The sequence below is a fragment of the Colias eurytheme genome, chromosome 17, assembly GCF_061535395.1.
Source record: "Colias eurytheme isolate Ceu_HAF_F1 chromosome 17, ilColEury1 Martin Lab GWU primary, whole genome shotgun sequence".
NCBI lineage: Eukaryota > Metazoa > Arthropoda > Insecta > Lepidoptera > Pieridae > Colias > Colias eurytheme.
The window spans coordinates 6,111,820-6,136,726 of record NC_142996.1 but is presented as its reverse complement, the minus strand read 5'-3'; the positions used below and the strand labels follow the sequence as shown (position 1 = coordinate 6,136,726).

The window sequence follows — 24,907 nt, the reverse complement described above, 5'->3', positions numbered from 1 at the left end:
TGTCAAGTTCACAACCTCAGAGACAAAATGCTCGAATTACAATGGCTTGGTTGAAATCTCAAAATGCCACAATGCTATTGTGTTTTAATCATTTTATTGCTAAACATCGGACACACGCTTGATCGTATTTTAATGCTCTATTTCTGTTCATGCGTACATGGTATTCGTTTTGGTAAGTAAAACAAATGTATACAGTTAAAGGCCGTTGACTGAGTCTTTTATACAATATTAGCATTACTTAGAATTGTTTATAATAAAACGCTATGTTATGAATGAGTTCTATAATTGTTTTCAAAGTTTTGTTACAATTAAAGACACTACAACAGTACTTTCACTGTAATACTTAGAATATAAGCTAGAAATTAATATCCAAGTGGAAGTAAGGTTATTAACTTTCCTGCATGACATAGAAAACATGTTTATAAAAGCTATTATAATTATAATTCACGCGTTTTTGCGATAGACTGCAACACAATGTATTGTGAGTTAATAAAGACATAGTAATGTCAATTTTAAAATGAATCTCATTAAAAGTGGGGTTCTTCTTTGATTTATACTGAAAAAACCAATGTGATACCTTCTAATTCAAACATACGTTTTTATTAGTAAAAAAAATATAAATAATGTAAACAGCCTATGATAAAGAAGCTCTTAAGATGTACAACTGTATATCTGGCCTTTACATTATCAAGAAGATTAATTAATAGTCATTAATTTTAAACGTAAACTTTGTTGTTATCTATTTGGTACAGATAAGCAAGCTTCAAGTACAAATAGGCGCCTTAAATGTACCCTATTTTTAGTTCAAAAATAACCTTTTTGTAGCAGCTATTTACCTTAAGTCATGTCAGACTACTAGGCTCTTACAACAATCTAAATAAGGCTACATCGTTGCTATATTATATCTCTATATACCTATATAAAATTCTTGTATCACAATGTAAATTACCATACTCCTCCGAAACGACTGGACCGATTCTCATTAAATTTTCTGGTAGGTCTCAGAATCGGCCAACGTCTATATTTGATGCCCCTTAGTTATAAAACAAAACAACGTTTACCAGGGCAGCTAGTGAAATATATGTATTTTCCACAGACTCAACGAAGAATTTGCCAACTTGCGTCTATCGGATCTACGCATCATCGCGACTCTCGGTATTGGAGGCTTTGGTCGCGTAGAATTAGTCCAGATACAAGGCGACTCCAGTCGTTCTTTCGCTCTAAAACAGATGAAGAAAGCCCAGATCGTTGAGACGAGACAGCAACAGCACATCATGTCTGAAAAAGAGATAATGTCCGAAATGAACTGCGAATTTATAGTCAAGTTGTATAAGACGTTCAAGGACCGTAAATACTTGTATATGCTTATGGAAACCTGCCTTGGTGGAGAGTTGTGGACTATTTTGAGGGATAGAGGTAACTTTTTCTTTATTGTTTGTTTTTTATTATATTCATGCAGAATATAAATAAAAGATATTGTAATAAGAAATATGCTATAAATAATTGAAACAGAAATTATGAAAATATGAATTTTACTTTACATATTTAAAATTTAGATAAAGTAGAGAGTTCGTTTGATGTTAAAATTTATGAGCACATTTTGTAAAGAGTTTATTTTAGATGTTAATTATTTCGAATTTTACAACGCATTTTGAACTTTAATGAATTGATGTCGTGACCATATAATTAGTTTCTAAAATATCTTAACTTAAATGAAATTTTCATGATACTTTTTATTTATAAAGCTATTTACAATTTAACAGCATTCCCTTTGCATGATAATAAACTATTTGAACACAGTTATTTATGGCAACATAAAGCTGTATTCAAAGAGTTAATTATATTTCAAACAGAGAATTAATGTATAATTTTTTTATTTACAGGACAGTTCGATGACTCCACAACAAGGTTCTACACAGCGTGTGTCGTGGAAGCTTTCCACTATTTGCATTCTAGGAATATTATTTACAGGTAATTAAATCCAAAATTTAATTTGCAAAAAGTACAATAACAAAATGATTTATTACACTTGATTGGTATCAATAAACTCTAGAAATTATTTCGGATTACTAATAATTTGCCAAAGTTTTGTGTCAATTTTTATGTTTTTTACCAAAGGAAGAAAAGAATAAACTAGGTTAGTCATTTAAACATTGATCGAAAAACTTTATAAATAAGATGTAATCTGTAAATAGGTAGATCAGTTTTACGCAACAGTTTCTAAGAGAAAACAAATATTTTATATAATACACCCACGCACAAACTTTCCTTTTATAATAATTTTGTGATATTATTCGTTGAGACAGGTAGACACATATATTATTTATTCTGTTTCTAACACTGAAAATATAATACTTATAAATGTTATGACTCGCTATCAGCATAGAAACAATTATCAAAAGAAAATAAAGGTGATTCTAATTGAATCATAATTAAGGTTCTTTATTAATTTCAAAGGCAAAATTATATAATGACAACTTTGATCTCGATTTAATTAATTTTCTTGTAGCGAAATAACAAAAATAAACTGACGTCTGACTGTTGGATCTTGTACAAGAAAATTAACTAATTAATAAGATTGTTTCTACATAATATTAAAACAAAACTTTGATATGTTTTTCATTTAAGTAAAATGTAAAGTAAATTAAAACAATTTACCTTTTTTTTCCGTTAATTTTGCACGTAACCATGGGCATATATAGCATAGCACTCAAGTTGTGAATAAATTCCTATTCCTTATTAGTTTCTTTTTGTCTCGTACTCCGGTTACATACGAAACTGAACCGAGCAACTATTTAATAATTTATTAATAGAACCTCCTACACTTTCTACGTGGGGAAGTTACCGTCTTAACGAACCGAATACGTTACCGTTTACGTCTTAACGTTCTTACCGAATTATACTTACCGTCAAAACAAATAATAATAATAATATAATAATACAAAAGATTTATTGCAACCAACAGAACACACACAATAATACACAATACAAAAAGGGAAAACAAACATAAAATAACACAAAATAATAAGGAATTTACAGATTACAATAGTAATTATAAGTACACAAATGTATTATGTGTGTTGCGCACTGGCTGCAATTAGGCCCTGGCTCAGCATAATGTTGTGGGAGCAAGCTCCACAACGCTGATAATTCTGCCAGATACCCAGATGAATAGTTTGCGCCTCCAATCAAGTATGTATATATAAGTATAATAAAAATAGAATAATTAAGAATTTAAAGCAATAATAAATGTGTATTAATAATGATATACAAGCAGTAGAATAGATATATATTTGGTCAATTAAAATCAATATTTATATGTGGGTATATATATGTATAATGTGTTAATTTATAAATTAGGATACGTATTGTCAAAGCAAATAAAATTAAGATGATTGTAAATTAAGCAGTAGTGTTTTGTAAGTGCGACGAAAGTTGGATTTGCATTTGAGTTTTTTTATTGGAGGTGGTATGTTATTCCAACATTTCGTCGCATTATATTTAAATGACCCACGAAAGGCGGTAGTCTTATGTTGCGGAATTGATAACTCTAGGGTCCCACTTCTTATTTCACCTCTTTTAGTATCCTTACGCCACAATAGTTTTGTGTACAGATATTCAGGCTGCTTTGTATTGATCGTATCAAATAAAAGGCAAGCTAATAATAAATCTTGCCGACCTTTCATTTTTAAAAACTTTATGCTATTAAGAAAAGGGGTGACGTGAGACCTGGGTGGGATTGTCACGCAAAATCTGGCACAGGAGTTTTGGACCCTCTGAATAAGACGGTGTGCTTTTGCCGTTAGACAAGGTCCATAAACAGGGAGAGCATAATTTAATTTAGAAAGTACGATGCTCTCGCACAATCGTATTCGTAGATCGACACTCAGAAAAGGCCGAATATTGTAAAGAACTTTGAGTCGATAAAAGCAATTACTAACTAAATTAGTGACATAATCTTCGAACCTTAACTGAGCGTCGAAATCGATGCCCAGGTTACGAGCAATTGTAACCCGCTCTATAGGGGTGGAGTTTACAAAAACAGTGGGATCAGCTTTAACCAAGTCAGCGACTTGCTTCTTAGACCCAACAACAAGATATTTAGACTTGGATGGATTAAGAACCAATGAGTTTTTATGAGACCAGTCTGATATGCGTTCCAAATCCTCATTCATTTTCCTGGTGCATTCTTCTATTCGATCTCTATCAATAGGTATGTAAAGTTGCAAATCATCGGCATATAAATGATATTGGGAGTTATTTATGCAAGAGGTGATATCTGCCGAGTACATGATAAATAAAAGAGGACCAAGAATAGAGCCCTGAGGAACTCCTCTATTGACAGGCACAAGCGAAGAAAGATCTCTGTTTCCGTCACCTTTAACCAGCATTACTCTTTGGTGACGTTGGCGAAGATAGCTATCAAACCAAGATGAAGCAATAGGATTGAAACCATAGAAATTAAGCTTTGAGAGAAGAAGAGAAATATTTATACAGTCAAAGGCCCTAGAAAAATCAAGCAGCGTTAGAATCGATGGCTGGCCATTGTCGCGTGCAGAGAGCAAGTTATCCACAACATCAATCAATGCAGTACAGGTACTACGAAGTTTTCTAAAACCTGACTGGTACTCCGGTAAAATATTATTTGATTCGCAGTACTTAGTGACTTGGTTGTAGACAACTCGCTCTAAGATCTTGGAGAGGTAAGGAAGAATACTGATTGGCCTAAGGTCCTTGAGGGCAGTGGGATTGTTGTTTTTTGGTATGGGCCGCACCAGGGCTGTCTTCCACTGCGATGGGAAAAGTGAAGAAGATAGAGATGTATTAATAATTGCAGTAAAAGCATGAAGAGAATGTGGAAGTGTTAAAAGAAACATGTCCCTGGTTATTCCATCGACTCCTTCTGCATTACTTTTGATGTCCAGAATAAGTTTTCCGACATAGCTTTCACTAACGGGTTCGAATGTAAAAGTACTGTCACAATAACGATTTTCGTCAAAATAAGCAAGGTCGACAGGGTCAGCAGTACTTTGACCGGGAACATCCAGGAAATGTTTATTTATTGCGTCGGCGTCACACAAATATTGCGGGATCTCACCAGTGCATTTAAAATCAGGGATAATATTTCTTTTCAAATTTTTCCACAGAAGTTTAGCGTTATTCTTGTGTTGGTTTATGTTATGATCGAAGAAGGCTTTCTTTTCATAGAACAAGCTAGTGTTCACTAATCCTTTCAAATTTTTATAGTCCTGAAGATGAACGTCAAGGTTAGTTTTTCGATATTTATAATGTTGCTCATCTCTCAACTTCATCATGTACCTTACATTACTAGTTAACCATGGATACGACACTTTTTTTATTAAAGACTTCTTTATAGGGGCAAATGAGTCAAATAAGTTTATAATCAAGTGATTGAATGCATCTACCATCTGATTCACATCGGATAAACGCGCAATTGTATCCCAGGGAAGAACAGAAACAGCTTTATTAAATTTATTAAGATCTATGTCTTTTAAGGGTCTAAATATTATGTGTTTGGGGGAACAGGTGTTTTTTCTTAATTTGAATTCTGTTGTGATAATTGCATGAGCACCAAGGTCTGGAATATGTTCAACTTTTATTTTAGCTACAGGAGCATTTGTACAAACAACATCAATAAGTGACTGACTATGATCGGTGAAGTGTGTAGGCTCATTGACATGATTTACCAATTGCAGAGATTGTAAGAATGCATTCAAGCGTGCGGTATTTGGGTCTCGTTTGTTAATGAGATTGATATTAAAATCACCAGTTAGCACCAGATAGTCGTAGTCACTGAATGCAGATATAGTGTCTGTTAAAGTGTCCAAAAAGACATCGACGCTAAGCCATGGCGGGCGGTATGCTGTGCCGACAATGACGCGACGAGAGTTTATCTTCATCCTCAGCCACATCTGTTCGACAGATGCAGGAGAAGAGGGAATGGTACAGTCTCGCGCTCTCATACCACGCCTTACGTAGAACCCTACACCTCCACCTCTACTGCGTACTTCGGGTGGGCGGGGTCGGTGACGGAGATTAAAGCCGGGCAATGAAGGAGCATGTGCTTCCTGCCCATCCCGAAGCCAGGTCTCATTGATCGCAAAGATATCTGGTTGTGAGCGATCAAATGCAGCACGGAACTCATCCTGTCGTGTACCCAGAGAACCCGCATTAAAAAATCCAATAATTAAACTAGTAGACTTGGCCATAACAATTAAATAATAAATAGTAAATACCTAATGCAATAATTTTAAAATCATACGTATCCCGGGTGCGATTATTTAATTGATAAGAATAAATGTATGGTAAACTATAATAAAAATTTAAGGTAATAAATAATGTTTTGTGAAAATACATACTTTTAGATACAACTGGAATAACAAAAATAATATTAAAGATAATGTTAGCATATGTTATAATCTCATATGGTAGTAGGTATGTTGTAATATATAAATAATAAAGTAATATTATTTGATTGTGTAAGATAAAAGATATAGGATAAAAATTATTCAATAGCATTCCCAAAATTCTTAAAAGTTCACAATATGATATGATTTTATATTTTTTTATATGTTCAGTGTCCAAAATGGTACCTGAAGAACTATCAGCTGTATCGTGGAGTAGGAAGTAAATGAACAGAATAATAGATTTAACATAATATAATATAGCCATAACTGACCATGATACCAAGTTTCGCACAACCACAACGCAATCACAGTTATCTACCTTTTGTTTAATTAAAATAGCGACAAAAAGTAATATTAAATTAAGAATTAAAACAATTTTCACAATACTATAATATAAGTTCATACAGTTTAAATGTAACACATTATTTAGAAAAAAGTTGAGTACAAAGAAAGGGTCTGACCACAATATAAAGTACATAATTTTAAGTATTGAAATTGAATACAAGATAGAAAATGAATAGTTCAATAACAGATTAATATCATATTCAAATATACGGCGCAATCCACTACAAATACATACAAAATATTCAAATATATAAAACTCAAGCTTATTAAATAATACAATATTATATCTAATTTTTGTTATCAACATTGTACGGCACATTTTTGTTTCTGAATACACGGGTAATGTCGTGTTCATTACGAAATAAACAAATTTTTGTGGTTTCACTTTGCCTTGCATATATACGTCCCTCTTTCGTCCAGGCAAATCTCCAATTTTGTGCCTTACACATTTCACGTAGTTTACCGAAAAGTAGGCGATTAGATTTAGTTAATCTTTCATTAATATATATAGATTTTTGATGGTGGGGTGGGAGTCCAAGATCAGCTGTTGTTAAGTTGCGTTTAATGCGAGCCTGCTTTATAAAATCATTCTTTATTGATCGGCGCGTGAGTTTAACAGCGATAAGCCGGGGACGCGGGGAGCGGGAATCAAGGTGCAAGCCATTCGTAGAAATCGTAGAATCATTAGTACGATGTTTAGACCCTATGCGATAAGCACATACTATGTCGCGTTCTTCGATTTCGATGCCGAGTTTTAGTGCAGTGGTGATAACAAGATGTGTCAGGGACTCGTTGTTAGTTTCGGGAATGCCAGATATTTCTATATCATTGAGTAAATCAAGCTGATAACGTTCGTTTAACTCGGATTGTAATGCATTAACGGTATCACTGAGATTAGTTGTGTCCCGGGAAGAAAGTTGATCGCGTATGGTGCTTAATTCGGCCCTCAGTGAGACGTTATCGTTTTCCAGTGCCAGGATTTTCTCCTTGTGAGTATGCAGCTCGTTTTGATAATCAGCCAGTTGATCACGCAAGATGTTAATAGTGTTCGAAAATTCCTTTTTTATCTCAGTGAGGGCGGCACTTATATTACTTTCAAGTAGGGATTTCAACTGATCGTAAGTAAATGGGGAAGGTGGGATGACAGGGGAACTATTTGATGATGAGCTGGTTTCATGAGAAGTGTTTTCTAACTGGGCTTTAGCGGGTGTTTCATCGCCTTTACGTCGAGATGTAACGTTCTTACAGAGAGGACAAAGCCACGATCGTTTTAATTCTTTAAGATTTTTCTTGAAGTAGTCGACGGAAATATTGATACACTTGTAGTGATAAGACCCCGCACAGGTAGTACAGTCAAGTTTTTCATCATGCCTTAAAAGTTTCTTACACGCAGCGCAATTCATGATGGATAAATACGTAAATAGTAAAGTTAAGAAACAATTTTTACTCGCAAACCTGCTTCACATAAATATGTCCCACTAAATTCACCAATTACACAGTGAAATGTAACTTATATACTTTAAATACAATTAATTATTCACAGAACTTTTAAAAACCTACTTATTAACTGTCCTATTACATAATTTATTACTCCGAAGCCATATCTTATCACTTGGTATCGTGAATTTGATGTCAGTGTTTGATGGCATTCAAATGCTTTATAAATATAAATTTGGCGGAAGACGCGGGTTCGAATCCCGCCTCGTGATCGATTTTTTTCTATTCCTTAAAAATTTACACTAGGTATCGTATTTTCCAGGGATCTAAAGCCAGAAAACTTACTGTTGGACTCCAAAGGCTACGTGAAGCTGGTCGACTTTGGTTTCTCGAAGAAGTTGCAGGCGAGCCGCAAGACCTGGACCTTCTGTGGTACTCCGGAGTATGTGGCGCCAGAAGTCATTATGAATAGAGGTCACGATATTAGCGCGGATTATTGGTCGTTGGGTAAGTGTTATTTGTGAGTTGTAAACAGTATTCTTAAAGGTTTTAGAGGTCAGTTTTTAGAATTGACTGTTGAGCATCTGATAACACAATACAAATATGTACTTATAAACAAAATATCCATAGGTAATGTCCAAAAATTGATACAAAACATGTGAATAATTTTCACAAAGAGATTCAAAGTTTTTACTTTTTTAGTTGCGTTTTTACGCATACTTCACGAATTACATTTATTGTAGCACTAAAACTATGCGAACATTTTTGTCTAATCTGATTTATTATCTAATTTTTCAGGTGTCCTCATGTTTGAGTTATTAACTGGTTCACCTCCCTTCACCGGGGCTGATCCAATGAAGACCTACAACAAAATATTAAAGGGTATAGATGCTGTGGAATTCCCGCGCTCAATCACTCGCAATGCCGCGAATCTTATCAAGAAACTGTGTAGAGACAACCCTGCGGAACGCTTGGGCTATCAACGCGGTGGCATCACTGAAATACAGAAACATAAGTGAGTATACATTAAATTTAATGTTTATTAATTACTTTATTATATACACATGTATCGTATATTTTTTAAAGACATCTGTTAAACTCTTAATAGTTTAAGACTGAGGCTTTACAAATCAATAATTGAATATCAGCATAATAAAACGTAGGTATTTATTTATTTCTTAATTAAGTATAAGTTGAACTAATGAGGAGGTACGATGGTTCTCTTTGACCCTATATTAATCTCTACAAAAATACACAACATACTAACAATCATTTACTTTCAGATGGTTTGACGGTTTCAACTGGGAAGGCTTAGCGCAACGCACGCTAGAGCCGCCAATCAAGCCCACAGTGAAGTCAGCCATCGACACCCACAACTTCGACCAATACCCGCCCGATGCGGACGAACCGCCGCCCGACGACCTCTCCGGCTGGGACGCAACCTTCTAGAACATACTAGAATGTTCTGGAACGTTCTGGAACCTTCGCGAACAACGCTGCGGAACATACTTTTACAACTAGAACGTGACATATAAATGTTTAAAATATTTTTATATCAATTCTACAAATGTAGATACCTATATTTATAATCCGATACTGACTCTAATCCGATATCATAGCGTTGTATCTTGCGTAAGGATAATACATATTTTGTATAATAACTTGTCATTACAAAGTAATGTATCGAATTTGGCATTAGTTAGGAATTTTTTATCTCATTTTAATAATTATAGTTAAGAGACGTTTGCCATTACGCTATTCAGGCCTTGCCAAGAATTATGTGAATGATAAAGATTATATTATCTCTTTCAAATTTAACGAAACTACTATTTTTCATACTATGTTGCAATCCTTTTTGTGTAAATAAATTGTATTTTCATCGTTATATAAAAAGTCGTTAATTTAAATAATTAATAATCCCTGTAAAGTAAACATTTTATTCCTATTTATTTTAATTCTGACCATATACTCTTTCTACTGTTTTTGTCTTATATTTTAACATAAAATATTTTCCTAAAAGCATTAGATTTTAAGAGAATAGGTGACTTGTATACCAAACCAATGTTACCAAGCAATGGTAAATGCCAAAACCACAATTAAGGAACTTTTCAAATAATTGTAAATAAAATTTATTGCTGAAATATGCTTCTAGAAATATTATGGATGCGAATTTCAATAATATTTATGATCACGATATACTTTGTTGATAAAAATCGATGTATTGACAAAGTTCAAAAACGAATTATATTGCAATATATTTGCAGTCCAAATTCGTTTGATGTTTTCGAATCTACGAAGTCGCAATTTATTCCTAATGTAATATAATAATTATTGTATTTTTTATTTGTTTAATTTAATGAATGTGATAATCGTGACTTTTGATAGTGTTGTTTAGATGTGGTGCTCAAATAAAATGTACTAAATTAACAAATATAATTAGAATTTTGTTTATCACTAAAATGTGTAATAAAATGTTATTTAAGCAAATCAATTATTGCCTTATTATATAGAAAAAATATTACGGGCTTAAAAATTCTATGCACAATTATTCTCCACTTCATAGTTTGATTTATAATTGTAAATATTAATTAGATAAATACCTATAACATATTATTGATAATTTTGTATGAATATTAAATATTTTAATTTGTGAAGTGCTATTTTAATACAATTGTTGTAAGGACGTATATTTTTGTAATCATAGGTTAATTATGAAATTGTAATGAAGTTAATTTTACTTTGAAATATGTTAAAATACATTATTTCGATCAAATTTATCTTTCTTTTTTACGTAAGTAATACTCCCTTAGATATAATTGCATGTACAGTTTTCAAAAGACTGTTTATGAAATCTGAATATCTTTTGAAGATTTTCTGGCAATTATAACATACATTTTTGAAGATCGAGTTGTTTTTAACACCTCTTTCGGATATTTTAGGGTGAAGAGAATAATATATGTAACCTAAAATACATAGTACATATACAGCATTTTATAAATAAACAATCTAGCTAGTGTCAATGCAGAGATTTGAACCTTCGATGAATTTCCTTTTACGTTGGAGGACCACTATAGCATTGATCAAGAATTGAAAAAAAAAAACAAATATACTTACCTAATATATGATCTAGTTAATACAAAAGCTCTGCTACGTGTAGTACGGAAGCACTACATGAAATATTAGTTTTTAATTTACGCATAGTACATATACAAATTTAACCCATAAGATTTCTTCAGATTTTAGTAGCGACAAAAATCGTGCTACGAAATTATTAGTACAGATCCTCGTAATCTTTTTACTCAGAATCGTATAGAATCAATACGGGAACATTTTACATGAGTTTAAACTTGTAAAGTGGGTCGTGAGCTGTGATGGTACTAGGTAGTTTGAATACAGTTGCGCTTCAAACGTCCTTTAAAATTGGGTGTGGTACAAAATATAAACTGAACATCGTAATAATATTTTGGGAAGCTCAAATTTAAATTAAAAAACAAACAGCCATTTTATATATTTATATACTCTTCGTAATATTATGCAAAATGTCACGAACATTACACCATAAACATCAGTCAGTCAGCAAATCACGTTGTAACAGCAAGTATATTTTATATTTTTAAAAGAAAAGTCCTTGCATTGAATACAGGCTATCGTATTTCGCTGACCTAACACATGCAAAATATTTTTTTTTAAGTTTTTAAGCTATTGCATAGCTTCCATCGCGGGCCTTGAGCGCGGGGACCAAATCGAGAAATTCCGTAACGAAAAAACCTCACGCTCCCCACTCTGACGGGCTCGAAGGTGTGCAGCTTGAAGGCATGCTATGCAATAGCTTTACCGCGGCAGTCCCCGATTGCCACACGTCTTTTTTTTGACGTGACATCGTCTTATAATTCGATAGAGCCGGCTGCACGCACGAAAAAACATGACTCATGCGGCGTTACCTCGCTCTGAGGCGTTCCATGTAAGGCTTGAAGTGCAAGCGAGAGCGCGGAACGAGCGACAAAGAAGCACAATCGGCCTTAAGACGTTGTCACGTTCAACTATCGTCAGTAAACCGACTTTACAGACAACCAATTTTTTATATTTGTAATAGATACGGAATCGCCTGTGCATACTTAACGATAACATCCTGTATGTAGAAAAAAACGTTAAAGAGCATTTTTTCATGATTTTAAGAGAGCAACTATGGAGTTTCTTGCGGGTTTTTCTCCATAGATACTGCTTTCTGAATCGGTGGTAAATGTTAAAAACATGCAATGATGATTCGAAAGGGCTACTAAAAGAAGTCTAATTGAATAAATAAATGTTTGAGTTTGAGTTATTATTGTTATTTTACTCGTTAGGTTAAATAATATAATTAGATAATAAAGTTTTTTGATATCTGTAATAGGTACCTACGGATTCGCCTGTTTTCTCGATTTATTTTTAAAAATTTATTATGGCCATTTTACTCATTAGGCTAAGTACTTTCGATATCAGTTTAAAGTTTTTTGATATCTGTCATAGTTACGGAATAATCGCTTGTGAACACTTAACGATTACACCCTGTATAGGAAAAAACGCACAAGCTCGTGACTTACAACCACAATGTATGTATCCGAATACGGAATTCCGTAGCAGGTCAGTTATCGGAAAGTTGGCCCCTTCAACGTCCGCACTCCGCAACTAGGTGGAGTTGTTGTCTATTTCGCATAATATATCCCTTTAAACATTATTGATTCAATTTAATTTTAAATTCTTACTGTAAAATGAATCTTTCGTTTAAAATTTATCTAGTTTAGTTCTTTAAATACTGAATACCCAGGAACGAAATTTATATAGTGACGTAGAGGCATAGTTTTACTTATATTCATGAACAAATAAATGTGGCTTATATGATTAATTATAATATATAAAAAGTATGTAATAATATCTACTTCTGTCCTTCTGAATGTTATAAACTGAAAAACTATTTTACCAAAAATTCAAACAAGCGACGATTTTCCTACACCATCTATGGATTTTATATTTTTATCATCAGACTTATTTCTTCCTTATCTTACTGTTTATAACGATTCCTTAAACCCATTAATATTCCGGCGAGTTCGTAAACAACCTTTATTAGTACAAAAGAGATTTAACCGTAGAATAATCGAGTCAAATCCCAAAGTTTGTAGATATGGGTCGCGGGTAATGAGTTTCCAGAGGTGTTAATAAGTAAACACGTGAACCATTTTCAGCTGCCAATATATCTTCACCGTTTAATTATGGATGTGATATTACGCTCTGAATATAATATTAATCCCTGGAATTGGGTAAGGGATGAATCTTCTAAATGTTAAGGTTCTGGTAGGTAATTTAGTAACGTATTGGTACTATAAATATAGTATGTAGAACTTTGTTGGAACTTATTATTTGCAGCATATTTAAGTTATTATTTAAGAGATGTAGATCTTCAGTAGATACATTATTACATACACACCTATACAGAAAGAGAATGCTTCGTAAAATAGATAGTAGATCACACTTTTTACTACAATCGAAATGTTATAATCTATACATATAATAAATCTGTAGAAGGGTCAATTCTGTACATTGAAAATATTGAAAAAATAAATAGCAGAGGGTGTTACTGGATCGATACCAAACCCAAATATGTGATTAAAAAAATTTTTTCTGTCTGTCTGTCTGTCTGTATGTGAAGACATCACGTGAAAACTAACGGTTCGATTTCGATGAAACTTGGTATAATTATACCTTATTATCCTGGGCGTAAAATAGGATACTTTTTATCCTGAAAAAATACGAAGAAAAAAAATAATCTTAATTTTTCAGTTTTATCCATAGACGTTGTTCTGTAGAACAGCGAACACACGTTGGGTATTATTATAGGCCTAGCCGTATTTGAATCCAATAGATATTTATAAGATGTTACTGTCAGAGTTACTCAAAATGGAGAAATAAACCATCCACGCGAAGACCGACATCCGCGCGGACGGAGTCGCGGGCGGAAGCTAGTAAAGCATAAGAAGTGAACCTGGCACAGCGTATATTAAGTATGTATAACCCTACCAAGTATGGTATTACATTATCTGTGGCTCTACCTTTGTTTTACTAATCTACATTCCAAACCTGATATTATCTTGGAAGTATAAACAAGGTAGGTACCTGCTAAAAAATGTATTTCCTGATCTGTAGATTGAGGTCAAAAGTTACCCTATTTAGCTGGTTAACGAATCATCACAAAGCTTGATTGCAACATTCCGATTGGTCACACAGAAATGCATTCGAAACCGCAATGTGTCAAACAATGTGACAAAATGATCCGTGTAGCGAGGAAGCGCTGTGTTTTCGCGCGTTGATAACTTCATTCCTGTGTATAATGGGATAATTTGGTTCCGCACCTCTTGGGGTCCAACCCTCTATCGGTATTTGTCGATTGAAAGCGCTCATGGAAGTTAATCACAGCGCTAATTTGATTGAATGCGTAAAGTAAATTGGAATCGAGATCATTTGTTTTGACAAAACCATTCGAGTTTTCTGTGAGAATGAATTTTACGTGAAATTTATTGGTTACAGAAAACAGTAAAGCGTTGGTGTTTTTTTACAAAAGCAAAAAGGTCGTCGACTTGTTAATTAATTGAGGTTTTTGAAAAAATATGAGAGCATTTTCGTGTGTTCTGTCAGCAATTTAATAATGGAGAGAGCTAGCTAAAGGAGAGAAATTAAATAGGTTACAAGAAACTCGAAAAGTAAAGTTTAGGTGCAAAATAATTTTCTTCAACCTTATCCAATTAAATGACAAAAAACATACTTACTAACATTATTAAGAGGGTTAACCCTCATTAATTAAAAGAGCCTGAAAATTGTGAAAGGCTGACTTTGTAGAATAATCAAATTTACCAACGAGCGTTATAGAGGTTGTTTAAATGTCTTTTGAATAAAATACTCATAAAAATTCATAAAACTTATCGCAAAATGACTTTTTTCTATAAAAGAGCTTAAAACTTACTGGGTTATGGATGAGTAGGCAGTCCCGATTATCAATTTTAGCGACCTAGTTCGTCTCGAAAGATAAATTACTTTTACGTTTATACGGTTATATTGTCAAGTTTTTCACAAACTAATAACGAAGTTGCGGGAAAAAATTGCGCAAAATTAAATTACCTAAGTTTATGCTTTACAAGATGTTATGATAAAACTGAGCTTTTTTAGAAGTCATTCACGAAATTGTTATAAGCAATATACTCAATATAATATAAATAAGTACAAAATATTATTTAAATTTTCTAGTTATTATAATATCAATATAATAACGGCACAAGAGCATTAAAAATTCAAACACAAAACATCATGGGTGCTCACTTCGTGACAATGTGAACATTACACGGCCTTTGGGACACTTTCGCACTCTATGATTAATAATTTAAACATACCTTTTGTACGGTAACAGAACGCCATGAGTATTAATAATATGTACTCACATTTTGTCTTTGACCTTTTCACACGTACTTTTTTGATTGAAGTTGTAAGGTTTTTTTTGGTTGAAGTCGTTTTTATGATTATTATATTAGAATTTTACTTATTTCAAAGTAAATTGAACTGCTTTGATATCAAAACGATTTCAGGCTTCAATTAGATGCTTTTCAAACCCTACACTTTACTTATACCAAGCATCATAAGTCCGGTTAGGCTGTAGCCCTTTTGGGCTAACAGAGATAATACACATTAAAAAGAAAAAAACCGAGCGTTTTTAGCATAATAATTTTGAGTATAATCATGTAGTAAAATTGACGCATGGTTACGTAAGAGCACAAACACACCTCCTAAAACGTGTATTACATAATACCTCACACTCGTACTCCCAAAGGAGCACCATACACATGTAGTCAATCCATCGTAGTTATTTGCCTCTATAATAGAAGGCGAGTCTTCAAACCCACACATTTATGAACTCCTGTTGCTTTTATAGTGCTATTCAATGATAATATAATTAATTAATTAATTATAGACAACTAGCTGTGCCCAGCGGTTTTACTTGCATTGCTCCGCTCCTATTGGTCCTTCGCTTTCTTGAACACTGATCATTTTTTCAAATCGGATCCCTTAATTTTTTATATTAGCGCGTTCAACCAAAAATAGAAACTCTTCAGCTTTATAATAATAAGGTAACACAAGATGTTAAACAGCCCCATCCTTTAGTCGTATTCGTACTGCGTCGCTTAAAAAAAACTTTATAGAAAACATATCGTGAAAAATGCATGCTCCTTTTGTCTCTGTCGTCGACCTTTGGACTCTGCTAATAGAAATACTTATCACGCCTAGTTAGCATGTCCCATGTCACATCATTCGCTTCAACTAGGTCGTTACTGAGATTCTGTGTACAGTTACAGCGAAAATAGCAAAATATACATTAAGAGCAAACTACAAAGCGTGATGATATGATGAAATTGTAGCTTCTGCTTTCAACTTTGCACGCATTATTATACCGGAATGAAAGTTGACAATTGAAGCATTATTTTGTAGGTCATAATCAATACATATAATAAATATATAATAAACCATTTACATTATATGTCATTATTTAAAAAATGTTAACTTGTAATAAAATGTTACATATCAGGTAAAACGCGACTGTAAATCAAGATAGAGCTATCTCTATCTTGGCTCGAATTAACTGCGATTTTTGTAATAAAATTGTACCTACATAAACCGCATATATATTTAACATTACTATTAATAAATACTTTAGCCTAAATCTCCCTTCTTTGTAAGAAACCAACTAACAACGTCTTAGCAAACCATAAAAAATGATACAGTGTTATAATCCCGACTGTACCAGATTACTGAGCCGTGGTCAGTGCGTATGTAATTTAGAATTGAAGCCTCAGGCAGTCAATATGTAGTCAGTTGACACTTCAGCAAGGGTAGGTATATGAAGGAAACCCTATACAGAAATCAAAGCAATGCATAAGCTTTGCATTGATTTGGAAAATTTGAAATGACATGTTGTTTTGTATTTCTCTTGGTGTTTATGCATTAAAACGCTATCTAACAAAATACGTTTGTGCTACGAAAAACAGGCAATTGATTTAATTTGTACCCGCTTATATTTTTACTTATTTACATAGTAGGTACAATATAGTAAACAATATTATATCATTTCAGTAAGTGTGTAGTTTCAGATGTTAGTGACCAAATCATAGTCTAATATGACACGAAAATAACTCTATTATTTGAAGGTACACAACTCATAGAGGTAAGGAATTAAAAATGCATTTTATTTTTCTTTAATAACAATTCCACGCAAATTTTTTAGCTTGTTAAATTATCATTTTAATAAGGTAAATATTATTTTCTAATTATTAGTAATTAGGCGTTCATCAACTATTGATGCATTCGCATCATATTCGCATACATATACATATACAAACCTTATGAAAAAAAAACAATTCTCAATATATCAGGAGTTATACACGTGAGAATATGGATATTTCCCGAATACAAACCTTATATATAAATAAACATGTATAACGATTTTAATTATGAGTAATAATAATAGTAAAGATGCCGTAAATAAGAATGTAGTATTAGTAGTATTTTTTAATGACTTATTATGGTCGCTGATGTGGTATAATAATAAAAGGAATGAAAATAGAGATTCCTTAAAAAATAAACTTAGGAAAGGGTTACTTACGTTTACGTTACGTTACGTTAAGTAAATTTTTTAATTGGCCAGTTTTCCTTGATTCAAGAATATTATTTCTTTCTTGCTGAGTTCAAATTTTCTTAAATATTATAAAAATAACCTATAAAAGAAGAAATTGTATAGGATTTTTAATTTATATATCACTAGCGGTCCGCCCCGGCTTCGCCCGTGGTACATATTTCGCAAAAAAAGTAGCCTATGTCCTTTCTCAGGTATCAAAATATCTCCATACCAAATTTCATGCAAATTGGTTCAGTAGTTTAGGCGTGATTAACAGACAGACAGACAGAGTTACTTTCGCATTTATAATATTAGTATGGATTTTGTACACTTCTATACCATATATCTCAGCCTCATGACATGAGTCAGAATGATGAATAACATTTTTTCTCATTTCACCAATCGAGTGAACCATAATGTTTTCATCTGTTTATACACATCTGCATATCCGGGTCAAACGGATATGTTCGCAGTTAGTTCTATAATTCACAGGTTTGTTGTTTTATTTTTTAGTTTTATAGCATTAATGCAACTTAATGTATTTTTCGAGGAATAGAAAGAAAATACTACTGCGAGGTTTCGAAACCACATCCTTCTCCTTACCTAGCCTAGATTAGCTACATCTTAGACCGTTGCGACATGAGCCTACTTTACCAATCGAAAAAATGTTCAATTAGGAACTCATTCATAGAGTTTACAAATGTATGAAAAAATTAACCGCCTTCATTACATACACCTATGATTAAAACCAGTCATTATAAAACCGGTTCAACTTAAATTTAATAACAATCATTAGAAAAAACAACGCTTATCATAATCGCATTAAAATCTAAAACAATGGCAAGTAAACGCTGTGTACAGTGATAGAGCAACAGCTGTGACGAAAACATTTTCCTCACTCGATTGCTGTGTGAACAATTTTCATAGCCAGCTCAGTTGAAATTTGTGTTGCGAGGAGGACACTCGCTTCCCTCTGAACGATTTCGTTCGCGTAAACAAACTCGACTGGTAAACGGCGATCCGTACGACTGTATATCTTATTCCCTCGTGAATTAAACTAAATGTGGATTAATATTCGGTGCTAGTGACATCAGTGTTTCAATCGTGTTTTGTTTGTGTTTTCCGGCGTGTTTTTCAGGTAATACTAACTTGTTATGAACAATTTGTGCGTGAATAAGTTCGAGCCGGCATTCACTTGTTTTGGTTTCACCGGATTCCTTAAGTGGGTTGCAATTAATTTGGCTCTAATTTCCGACGTTGGATCGGTTGCGTAATTGTTATATATAATTGCAAATACTAATTAGCTCGGTGTTCATTTGAGATTAATTAAATTAATCTAACTTGATTTAAAATAAATTTAGTCTCTCTTACATGTTCGTTTTTTGGTTGAATTAAATACGATGATAAACACTCTACATTCTCTTGAAGTTTAATTTTATCAACAATTAAATATGCTGTTATATCTTTGAATTCGTAACCTTTGAAATCAGTTATTTGAGGGAATTATACAAATAATATAAATAATTATAATCCGACACTAATTTTAATATCTAATAAATAATTAATCATAATTTGACTCCACCTGTGTACGTGTAGGTCTACGCAGCTTAAAACAACAGGATAATCTGCTACGTAATTGACTAAAAAGTAAAATATCATTTTAACTTAACTAGAATTAAATTAAAACAATTAGAGAGTCTTACTTTATTGAAACTGCTTAAATTAAATATATATATTCATGAAAAAGTTAGCTTAATAGATCTACTAACGTAATCTTATTACAAAAAATATAAAATATTAGGTATAATATACACCACTAGTTTTTAATCAGTACAAAAACTTTAAGGACATATTAGCGAATACATTATTATCATATGTATGATGTAAGAATTACATAATATCGATAAATAGCAAAGATATAACCATTTGTTTATTTAAGAAAGTCTCACTAAAATCATAGACACATTGCATTGCAGTTCATTGACTTATTCGTTGATAGTATTACCTAACCTTGGACAATAAAATGAAACAAGACATGTAGGTAGTTACTAACTTTATTTAGTTTAATTCCTAAATTCAAATCTCCCCTTCATAGGTACTTCATCCAGGCTTAGGACCGGCTTAATTACTTTTTACAATAAATTAAATAGGTACGTAGGTATGTAATTACAAAACAAACAATATCAAAATAAAATAAGCTATTCTGTATTGAAAGAAAAAACGATTTTGGCGTATTTAAGAAGTTAGAATCAGCTCTATTTACAATACCTAATCTGTATTGAAAGAAAAAACGATTTTGGCGTATTTAAGAAGTTAGAATCAGCTGTTTTTACAATACCTAATCTGTAATGAAAGAAAAAACACGATTTTGGCGTATTTAAGAAGTTAGAATCAGCTGGTATTTACAATAATCTTAACTAACCTTACAAGTATTTCAATTGTCCTTCAAAATGTCCACCACCATTGTCAATACACAGACGTGAACGTTTTATTAAATTTTTTTTAACGAGAGAAGTACCTACGTTTTTTTGTCTTTTCACTTCATCCAATATGCGCTGTTTTAATTGTTCGACACTAACCGGCTCACTTTTGTTCACTTAATTTCACTCCACAAAAAGAGGTCCAAGGGTGTGAGATCAGGTGAGCGAGGAGCCCAAGCTGCAGGCCCGCCTCGACCGATCCACTGACTTCCAAACTCCGCTGTGAGAAATTCATGAACCGCAGCGTTATTCGACATTCGTACTACGTCGAGGATCCTCTTCAAAATACGCTAGTACATTACACGAAAACATTTTGTGACAACGCCTGCTGGTAAGCATTTACCACGGTTCGTACATTTGGCGATCGAGCGTTCGGGACTCGGGTACTTCTTATCTGTACATACGTACTGCTGCACTCGCATTTTCTCCACTCAAAAAGAACGCACGAAGCATAAGTACATAATCCCGTGATGTGAATTGATATGACATCGTACCGGGAAGAACGTAAACAAACGCGACGAAAAAAAACAAGTTTTCACTTCCGCTAACAATTTGGCACTGTTTGTCGCGTGATCGCGTCGGGGCGGGGGGCCGTTGGGGTGCGACGCGGGCGCAGGCCGCAGAGGGAAAGGGGGTGGCGGGGTGAGGAATGGGCGAATGGCGAGCTTGGACGCGAGTTTGCCGGAATTTATCAATGGATCTGTGCGGCGGACCTACTCGAAATCGTACGCTAGAAAATTACAACACAATACCTAGTGTGGGTCATTGATTAAATTTAGGTTTAACAATTTTTACATATTTATGTGGACAATTTTGGGACATTTCTGTTTGTTAGTGTTTTTAATTATTTCTTACACAAGTATGATTGGTTAAAGATACTTAACACCCTGTAAAATTTTTTGTACTGATTAAAAACTAGTGGTGTATTTGCGCTGCTCTACCTCATATAATTATTTTTTCATGAACTTACGTTTGCTCCTTTAATGTTAATCATATATATTTTTATTAAAAAATGCGTTTAAGAAAGTATATTTACAATTTTGGTAAGTACATAATTATTATAAGCTTTACTTAGTTATGAATGTTTTAAATAGATACCCGAAAATGTATTACTTTTTAATTATCAAATGTAATACAATGGACCTAATTATAGACATAAAATGACTCATTTAAAACTTATACGATAATTATTATTACAAGACTACATATTTAGTATAATAATTAGTAATTACGAATATAATGGTACACTGTCAAGTGTTTTTCTGACTTTATTCATATTGTCATAAACCGTTGTAAACACATGCGGCGTTGATCACATTTCTGTGTTTAAGAGATTTTTCTTCAGCTGAAACCTACTATATAGTATTAAAACAAAATTATTATCGTACAACAGAAAGAGCCCTGTTTCGTGATTAATAGAAGCCGCATGTCATTCAAAACACTAGACGGAACAGCTTTTTTTAGGATTATTTTATGGAGCCTACAAGAGGAAGGACAGAAATGTCTTATTATTTATGAAAGCTAGTTTTCCGCCCGCGGCTTCACCCGCGTTGAAGCAAATCCCGCATAGTGCTGCGAGATTTCCAGGGTAAAAACTATCCTATATCTTATCTCTGATATGAAACTATATTTGTACCAAATTTCAGTCAAATCGGTGCCATGTTTGAGGCGTGAAGAAGAGACACATAGAGTTACTTTTGAATTTATGATGTTATTATACCTAGTTAGAATAAGATTATTTATGAAAATCCTTTTAATCTTCAAGAAACTTTTTAAGACGCTGCTTTGTTTAACACATTAATTAAACATATTAACTCAAAGAACAAAGAGTTTTGTTTAATGTAACTCAGTTGCAACTACAGTTAATTCTTCACAAGCGGCTTACATGGGTTTTCTGTTTCTAATCCTGTAAGCTCTTTTCTCTTTAGTTAACGTATATTAAAGCAAAGAAATGCGAGTTTCTTTTTCATTTAAACTGCAGTTCTAATTAAATAGTGCAAGAAATTGTGGATATACATTTACGAGTTACATAAAATGTAACTTGATATAATAATCAATTATATGGATGATATTTCCGTAGCCACACAATTATGTTGGTAAAGAGGTATATCGATCAAATAATAGTTATTAAAATAACGAAAAGTTAATGATTTGTATCCACTTAACTGTATACACATATAATATTTATTATACAAGTAATTACCTCGGCTATACTTTTATTCGTTTATACTTTATATATATATATATATATATATATATATATATATATATATATATATATATATATATATATATATATATATATATACTAGCGGTCCGCCCCGGCTTCGCCCGTGGTACATATTTACGTTTTCTCTACATAAGAACCATCCTCGTACTTCAAGGAATATAATAAAAAAAGAATTATCGAAATCGGTTCAGCCGTTCTCGAGTTATGCGCTTACCAACACATTTTGCGATTCATTTTTATATATAAGAAGATATAATAGATATAAATATCAAACAAAACACAAACAACAAACAAATATCAAACAAATTATTTTTATTATTTAATTGTTTATATATAGATGTAAAAAACAAATACATTATGCGTTTGTGTAGAACAAATAACATAGGAGACCAAATATTATCATCGAAGTTTATCAGATGAAAACATAGTGTGTAAATTATGTTGAATTCAATTCTTATGATACAGGAAAATTATTTACCTGTTACCTACATAATTTATATAAAATAATTATACTATTAAAACAAACATACTATGGCATGGGAAATAAACAAAATAACAATGCCTTAATTTATGGAAAAAAATAATAAATCTCTACATTATAAATCTCGGTGAACGAGCACTAGGACGAAGTTAAAACAACTTGTAACATCGTTATGAGGCTTTTGTGCCTGACTACTGGATAAAAGCATCTCTTCGTTCTTGAAATTAGGTCTACAGAGCTAATTTAAGGAGAAATGCTAGTTAAATCAACTCGTATCTTACTAAGAATAATATATTAATATTTATTAATTACATTTTCGTACATATATGAATTAAACTACAAATAAAAGAAACAATAATGAATAATGTAGCACATTTGGGTGTTTATCACTATGTATTGATCTCTACCAGGCAATCACAGAAAACTTTATATTATACCAGCCGCTTGTCCTGACTTTGCCCAGGCGAACTCCGGATAAAAAATATCCTATGTCACTCCTGATTAGTGTGACTATCTGTTAGTGAAAGAATGTTTATGATCGGATCAGTACTTCCGAAGATTATCCCCTACAAACACAAAACATAGAGATCATTACATCATAACGAAGGAATATAAAAAACAGACAAATTTATTTAAAACAAAAAAACATGTATCTGGGGTATGAATGAAACATAAATCTTCTTATATATAAAAATGAATCGCAAAATGTGTTGGTAAGCGCATAACTCGAGAACGGCTGAACCGATTTCGATAATTCTTTTTTTATTATATTCCTTGAAGTACGAGGATGGTTTTTATGTAGGGAAAACGTAAATATGTACCACGGGCGAAGCCGGGGCGGACCGCTAGTATGTCATAAATATGTACATAATAATTCATGTAAATAATATCCAGTCGTAAATGCAAGTAAATATCAATATTAACATTGAAATTGCGATATTATTTCTTCTTTATTCATATCGAAAATACATATATATTTTCAATTAACGTTGGAAATTTAAGTAAAAATTCATACAATCGTAAATATATGTGTGTTGTGTACAGGATTTTACTGAAAAAATGGGTCATTCGTTTCAGTAAATATGAATATCGAGAGGAAATTGCATTGTACTTATAGCTTTCGATAATTTAAACGGTCAATACTAGGTTTTTCTTTGAAGAAGTAGTATTATAGTACGACTAAGAACTACTATTATTATAGTACCATAATATGAGTGGAAAATTGGAAGTCGTGAACTCGTGACCCGAATGGGTCATTCACGGCTAAGTGTCATCTACTTTTATTTCTGTATTTAATTAAAACTTCATTTATTATCTACTTTAAGTGTTGATTCAAATACTAATGAAGTTTACGCGCTTAAAATAGAATAATGGAAATGATGAAAATATAAAATATTCAATGTGAACCAAACACAAAAAAGTAAGACGATACCTATTAGTCATAAAACTGGTTGTTCGTTCCCCGCTCAAAACCTAAAACAGCAATCATTTCGTATTTAACGTATACAAAGGCAGAGGACATTTCGTTATTAATCTTGCCATAATTTCAAATTCCAGGAATAGAGGATTTTAGTACAATTGCAGAGTCTCCGCAAGCCACAATCCCCGAATTCATTGCAGGATTCAGGAAAATGTACACAGCAGTAATGGACTGAATTCACTACAATCTATAGATGGAACTTCGATACAGATTCTTGTTCATTTATTGTGTTTAGTTCATCCGTAAAATAGTTGTTGATCAAATAAGAATGCAGCTCGTGCTGTGTATTTGATGATGATTCATGATATTATATAGAGTTGGTACTAGCTTTCCGCATA

General features: G+C 32.7%; 2 protein-coding genes across 3 annotated transcripts in view; both read left to right on the top strand.

Moving 5' to 3' along the window:
• Positions 1 to 9,707, top strand: part of for (cGMP-dependent protein kinase for) — a 126,825-nt gene extending 117,118 nt beyond the window's left edge. For both annotated transcript variants that reach the window (XM_090111833.1, XM_090111832.1), the window contains 5 exons: positions 1,097 to 1,416; positions 1,884 to 1,971; positions 8,533 to 8,717; positions 9,009 to 9,225; positions 9,494 to 9,707. In XM_090111833.1, coding sequence (XP_089967959.1) covers positions 1,097 to 1,416; positions 1,884 to 1,971; positions 8,533 to 8,717; positions 9,009 to 9,225; positions 9,494 to 9,659 — 976 coding nt within the window. In that variant the 3' untranslated portion in view covers positions 9,660 to 9,707. The remainder of the gene's footprint in view (positions 1 to 1,096; positions 1,417 to 1,883; positions 1,972 to 8,532; positions 8,718 to 9,008; positions 9,226 to 9,493) is intronic.
• A 9,128-nt stretch (positions 9,708 to 18,835) lies between these two features.
• RapGAP1 (Rap GTPase activating protein 1) overlaps positions 18,836 to 24,907 on the top strand; it is a 277,491-nt gene continuing 271,419 nt past the window's right edge. Inside the window, exon 1 of the mRNA XM_090111816.1 lies at positions 18,836 to 19,036. The gene's annotated coding sequence lies outside the window, so the exon portion shown is untranslated. The remainder of the gene's footprint in view (positions 19,037 to 24,907) is intronic.